At 33.7% G+C, this 7,338-nt stretch overlaps 1 protein-coding gene across 2 annotated transcripts in view; it reads left to right on the top strand.

Annotated features, from left to right (window-relative positions):
- The first annotated feature begins 572 nt into the window (after nt 1-572).
- Nucleotides 573-7,338, top strand: part of LOC106868041 (mitotic checkpoint serine/threonine-protein kinase BUB1) — a 61,283-nt gene continuing 54,517 nt past the window's right edge. Inside the window, exons 1-2 of one of the 2 annotated variants that reach the window (XM_014913161.2) lie at nt 573-783; nt 5,578-5,637. In XM_014913161.2, the coding sequence (XP_014768647.1) occupies nt 662-783; nt 5,578-5,637 (182 nt within the window). In that variant the 5' untranslated portion in view covers nt 573-661. The remainder of the gene's footprint in view (nt 784-5,577; nt 5,638-7,338) is intronic. The other variant, XM_014913154.2, reaches the window with a different exon arrangement.

The raw sequence follows: 7,338 nt of genomic DNA, 5'->3' as shown, positions 1-7,338 counted from the left end.
TACAACCCGAACCCTAACCCTAAAGCTAAAACCAGTACAAACGCACGAACGATGTCATAAATAACAGTACGACGGATAGTTATTGTTTGCTAACTACGGCACTAATTTTATCCAAGGGAAAAAATCCCATGACACCGGTAGAACATGTTGTTTACATTCCACGGCAGTAATTGTTTTCACCTCAATAGACGTCAGTGATTGGTTGAAATTACCGACATACGACAATTTTTTACATGAAATAACTTCAAATACAAAAATTTTTATCTGTTCTATAACACAAAATATACAAGTATACGAAGTTTGAAAGTGTTTCGGTACCAAAAACACTACATAAAACATAAATGAAAAGTGCTGCCCATCAAATCAGAAAAATTCATTATTTATACATATTGTCATTATTATTATTTAATAAAATTAAAATGACTCAAAAATTATCTTTTATTGATACGAAATTAAATTTTACCTTAAAAAAATTATTTTATATGTTTGGTATTTAGTTTTTCCTGATTTCTTTCCAACTGATAATGTAATTATAAACAACAGCCAATCATCTTCTACGACAATTAACTCGGTCAGCCAATCAGAAGACACCGCAGCAAATATGAAATTAGTTTGTTATTTGAAATTTATTCTGTTATCTTGAGGAAGTCGGTTTGGCGACATGGAATGGGAACTGAGTAAAGAGAATGTTTTACCACGGAAAAATGGTCGAACAGTTTCACAGCTCGTCTCAGCTTTACAACCCAAAGGAGATCATGCTAGCCAGACTCGTGCTACGAAGCAGTGAGTTGTGTGATATTTATTATTCTTGTTACAAAAACTAATATTGTTGTTTGTTATCGTTGTTTAGTTTCGTGTCAGTAATTTGATGGACAGGGCCCTTATGTATGATACGGTCTAAAAAATATTCCATTCCAGCCATTTATGTCCTGACTTATTTACTAAGGCATAGTGTAGCTAGTTTGGATAATACTAATGTTTTCTGTTTGAAACTTAAATGTAATTTGAAGTTGTTGTACCTGTTATTTCGATCATGCTTAAGCTATTACGTCGAGACTTCATTTGGCGGCCGACTTATGGTATTGTTTTCAGAAATAGTTTAAGATAAGCGGATTAATGCATTTAAGGTGTAACCAGAGTTAAAATAACGGAAAAATATTTGAACAGAAAAATGAGGTAAAAATTAAGAGAAAAATTGTATGTCGAAGGCTCGACACTCCTTGGACATTGCCAAATATTGAACGATATATTTAGAAATAAAGATACATTTAAATGTTTTGCTCTATATTTAATGCTAAGCTCTAGGTCAGCCTTGATCGAGCAAAGTTCTGATGAACTATGATCAAAAGCATTCCAGTCGTAGCCATCCCATCTTCTTTTCCAGATACGCATTTAAGGCAATCTAATATCCTTTTCTAAAACCGTTAGATTTAGGAAAGATCTGGTTGCTATTTCTAGTAGGTCGAGCAACCACGAAGAAACATCTTATATTTATCTCCTTATGTATATATTTAAGTACAAATAAAGATGTGTTAGCATTAAAAAAAAATACACATTCACATAAAATCATGTGTAAATAATTTCGAAGTTTGGTAGCAGAGTAGCAGGTTATCTTTCATTCTTGAGTAATTATGTTCTACGATCAAGAATATAACGGTTTGTGGTTTAAATCTCTTAACCACTATTATAATGCCGCTATGTTATACTTTTTAATCTACAGGAGAAAAATCCTGTATTTTTCAAACCCGTATACTGAGTAGATTCAGAAATGCCGAAAGAATCTCGGTAATTTTTCAGATTAACACCCGAACGATTTTCACTAGGGGGTTAGGATTAGGGTTAGGGTTTTAGGATTAGTGTTAGGGTTAGGTAATCGTGCGGGTGTTAATCTGAAGAATTACCAGAATCTCTTCGTTTTATGTACACGATGAAAGGAAATGGAATGAATGAAAGTAAAAGAAAATTGGGCATCCTTTCGTTATGGCTATTTTATCTGCCAATTGGGCATTCCTAATTTACATTAATCAATATTATATGGGATAATCAATTTTAATTATCAATATTACATGGGATAAATAACCTGTGGTACAGTTAATGAATGGTTATCATATATTGTGAAGTTTCACGCTCGACACGATATTTACATAATCCACCCAGTGAGCGTACTTGCTTCATTTGTTTCAAGACTCACGTCTCACTACTATGCAGTTTTGCAACTTATATACAAGCATCATGTTTTAGTGGGTTTCGTCATTAAATCGTCATTGGCAATACACACTTTTAGGTAGGCTACATGTGAAGGTGAGATAAGTTTCCATTTTTTTTTCAATTACCTGGAACATTTGCACTTAGATGTGCATAACAATTATTTGAATAAAACGGTGCACATGGCAGTGGATGTGATAGTTAAAAGTCCTCATTGCATAAAATATTTTAGTCATTTATATAAAAATATTGGTTATTAAAACAGAAAGAGTGAGAATATCTTATCACAAAACTGATTGACAGTTCTGTGTTGCACCTAAGGTTCTGCTTGTGAATTCAGTATCCCAGTTTTTTTATAACATTTAGTCAAGCTTCTAGAACCTTTAGTAGAATTATTTGGCAGGAGAATTCACAAAACTTGAGTCTACTGTTTATTTAATTACACACCAACTGATTTGCTGGTCTAATCATGTCCATGTAGGTGTTAATTCCTTTTATGGCAATACAGTAGTTAATTTCGTGTAGCTGGCCTTGCTTTTTTTCTAGTAATATATAGTAAGGCTGCTGCGGTCATGAACTGGAAAATCTGAATGAGATGCTTCAAACCTCAGCAATAGCCTCACTGCAATAACCCTTGTTACCAGCAGAGCTAATAAATTCCTGAACTTTTTTTAAAGCCGTTCTTATTCTGGCTGCCATGCCTTTTGAATACTCCTGAAAATCATGCCACCACACTTAACAGTATGCTTGGTGTTGAGACTGAAAAAGTAAACATCGAAAAATTGATTAATTGCTGTCTAATTAAATAAATAATAGATTCAAGTTTTGTGAATTTTCCAAACAAATAGCTCTACTGAAGGTTCTAGAAGCTTGACTAAATTGATTAATTTTAGCAAACGTCTATTTATAGCTAACTCATAAATCAATACAAATAGTCTGAAGATTAGTTTTCTGGTATGTTATCATGCCAGGCTGTGGGTCAAAGTTTTTGCTGATGTTAAGTGTAATATATTGCTTTCAGTGAAGGTCAGTGATAAGAAACCAGAAGTATGAGACATAGGAAAGCATATCTCTGGTATATTTAACTCTATGGAATCATATGGTTGTCAGTTCAAACCAATAAGAATACCTTGATGTAGTTGCTCGACCTGCTAGAAATAGCATCTAAGTTTCCTTCATTCCCTACTGTCTTTACGATGGACACACTGGATAACACAGTCTGAGGTACATTATTCATAGACAAAAGGATGTTATCATAGCTGGGTTACCTTTGATTATAGGTGAAATTAAATCAATCAGGATCAACTTGGGATAAACAGTAGCAACTGGTGGTCAGGAAAATTCTCTAACCTGTGACTGTCCTGCATTTTTTTAGGGTTATCTTGAACTAAATTCTCGAAAATATCCCTGGGAGTAAGATATGTTATCTGAGGTAGATTTGGTTGGTATTTCTGACAATATATGTAAGTGATTTTGAAACTAAGAAACATCTGATCCTTACCCTCGCTAAAAACATATCTGTAAATTTTTTTGCCTGCCCATTCTCATTAACGAAGATTTGGCAGTCTTTCTCATGATGTTGGACATGTTTAAAAAGTTGAAAACCATTGCAATTTTATTAAATGATGCATTTAATGGAAGTTAATTAATGCTATGATGTTTGCTTCCCAACCACATGGTTTCAGGTTCAGTCTCACTGCATGGCTCCTTGTTGGGAGTATCTTATACAGTTGACCAAAGCCTTATGAGTGGATTTGGTGAAAGATAACCGACAGAAGACTGTTGGATATATATATATATATATATATATAGAACAACTGGATGGCAACACCAGCCTCCAATCAAACTCTGCCAAATCAGATTGGAGGCCAGTGTTGCCATCCGGTTTCACCAGTACTCAGTCAAATCGTCCAACCCATGCTAGCATGGAAAGCGGACGTTAAAAGATGATGATGATGATATATATATATATGTAAGAATTTAAGGAATGGAGAAAAAGCATGTTAAAATTACATACTTTTTTTTTTCAAATGAATCAAGTCATAACCTTATCCATCTATTGTTTTCATAATTGGTCATAATGTCTTACGTTTAAGATGATTCCCATGCTTTCCCTGATGAGAAGGTTACAATTTTAATATCAAAGATCCCTATGGATCACACAGGTTGTAATCCTTTGAAACATGTGTAGGAATAAAGTATGCAATTTTAACATGCGTTTTCTCCATTCCTTAAATTCTTAAATATACTCAAATACCCAAAATTTCAAGGAGTTCCTGCCTTAAAAACAGGAACTAAACCACAGTTATTTTGTGTTCTTTGCTACATTGGTTTCTATTAACCCATTTATTCTATCAGAAGAATTTTTATTCATTAAGATAGAAGAAATACACATAATTATATATATATATATATATATATATATATATATATATATATATATATATATATATTTGTGTATGTGTCTGTCTCTCACCATCACTTGAAAATCCATGTTTCTTTGACTACACATCCATATAATTTACAAGTTTGGCGAAAGAGACCGTTAGAACAAGTACTGGGATTGATTTGTTTGAAGTTGTTCAAGGCAGTGTCCCTGTATGGCAGCTGTCCAATGACTGAAACAAACAAAAGATAAAAAGTGACAATTGGTGTGCACCCTTTTCAATCCTCTTGGTCCCTCCAACTCTATCATGAGAAAAATCCTGCCCTAAAATCTAAAACCCTAAAGCTAAAACCCAGTACAAACGCATGAACGATGTCATAAGGCGGGATAGCAGAAGTTTAAAATTTACGAAAACCAGGAGCATAAAAATCCCACATCTCTTTTTTTTTTTAACTTCTTTTGTTCACATGTAAAACCTCCAATGCTTAAAAAGTATACATCCAAGGAAATTACAGTTTTTGTAGCACTAGATAATTACTGACTCTATTCTACGATTACACCCAGAACCGACGATGCTTGTATTTGTAAATGTAGATTCTTTCATTTGACTGAGTTTACCTAGTAAAGAATAGATGACATCCTTTCTTCATAGATGAGTTTTAGAAAAAGACATGCTATCACAAAGAAAAACTTCGTTTTTACTTGTCACAACTTCTATTATTTTGATAATGTTATACAGAAATATTTCATTTCAACAGAAAGTAAAAGGTAACTTTTGCTGTATTGTACAAATAAGTGTAGTTTAGGGTATATGGTAACTGTGATACCAAAAATATTGCTGCTGGGGAGGAAAAAAAACTTCATGATGCAGTATTGTTAGCATTATTCGATGTAATGATACTTCCATTGAGTTATGCTGATATTAAGTCTCTCTGAGCCTGAATATTAGCAAACATATTGAAACTTTTCTGTGTGTGTCTTTACAGGCAATTTGAAGAAGAATTAAGAACATACCAGGGTAATGACCCCTTAGATATTTGGTTCAGGTTTGTATATTTTTTTGTTATTCTCCTTCTCTTCCAACTAGAGTTACCAATGTCTCCCCTACAGCTTGACACCCGTTCCTGTTCCCCTGGCATATTTTAAACATCTTGTCACTTGGCATTAAGCCACTTCACTCATTACTGCTCCCTTACTTCAGGCGAGGTGTCTTGTCTTGCAAAGTTACTTGGTTAACCCCACTAGTGCCAGTACTATGTAAAATGCATTCACTACACTGTCTAAAATTGCTGGCGTTAGAAGGATATCTGGCTTGGTGCAGTCCTTCAGGTTACCAGCCCGTATTGTACTATCCAAACCCATACCATCATGGAAAATGGATATTGAATTATGATGATATTCTTAGTTCAATATCTTCTCTCTGTGTATGTGAATGTCTCTGTATACATATGTTTGTGTGTTTTTATATAAATTTAATTTGTAATCCCTGACATTAATCTTTTCCTCTGTCCCTTCCACATTCTCTCTCTCACAACAGTCAAGTGTTCATCTCATCATGCTCTACTCTCACACCACCTTGCTCTAAATCACCTCTCTCTCTCTCTCTCTCTCTCTTCCTTTTCAGTTGCAGGGAGCTCCATTTGACTCTCTTTATTCTTGCAAGTTACAATGCAAACACACTTTTGCCTTGAAAAAGAAAACATTCAGTAACTCTCTACAGTGGTATTAGGGAAGGCATTGAGCCACAGAAACATTGGTGCATAGTATAGTCCTCCAAATTGACAGATTCTGTTGAATCACTCAATCCATACCAGTATCGAAAGCAGGCATAAAATAATGCTGATGATGATCACACATTATCACTCATACATATTTAATGTCATTACTAAATTTGGCATTGTGGTTTACTACAATGTTTTGGTGAAGCTGCTTGGAATGAAGATTGTGTTGACTAGTTTTACTCTTGTTTTGGGTCACCAAGATTCACTTGCTTCTCTCACAAGCTATCAAATATTAGTATCAAAGAGTTACTTACAAAACGTAAACAAAATTGGGATCTATTTTAAAACGGGGGCCACATTTTTCATTAATGTTTTACGTAGTGTTTTTGGTACGGAAAGACTTTCAAACTTCGAATACTTATCTATTTTGTGTTATAGAACAGAAAAATATTTTTGTATTCGAATTTATTTCATGTAAAAAATTGTCTTATTTCGATAATTTCAACCAATCACTGACAAGTATTCAATTGTTTACATTTACTCCTTTGGCTGATTAAGCGGTGTAAAGCGTATTTAATCTCCATACCTTCGTTTTATTTGCTTTTTTCATTTTAAATTTTGTTCTAACCCTAACCCTAACCCTAGAGTTAGGGTTAATTGTTTCAGAATCGTTTGTTTATGTAGTCGGCACTTAATGTATATCGGCTGAATGGACGTCAGTGATTGGTTGAAATTACAGAAATACGACAACTTTAACATGGAATAACTTATGGATTTCTTTTTTTTTAAAGAAGACTAAGAGAAAAAGCTGTTTTATATGACACATTCTACCAGTGTTCCAAGTTTCAAAGTGTTTCGTTAATGAAAAATGTGGCCCCCGTTTTAAAAAAGATCCCAAAATTGTGCTAGGTACAACTCATTTACATAATAGTACAGAAATGTAGGACAGATATTTCAGTGATAATAATATACATAGGGATATGACTCTGTGTGTGTGTATATATATATATATATATATATATATAT

Source organism: Octopus bimaculoides, chromosome 9, assembly GCF_001194135.2.
Source record: "Octopus bimaculoides isolate UCB-OBI-ISO-001 chromosome 9, ASM119413v2, whole genome shotgun sequence".
Taxonomy (NCBI): domain Eukaryota; kingdom Metazoa; phylum Mollusca; class Cephalopoda; order Octopoda; family Octopodidae; genus Octopus; species Octopus bimaculoides.
This window is presented reverse-complemented; position numbering and strand designations above follow the sequence as displayed.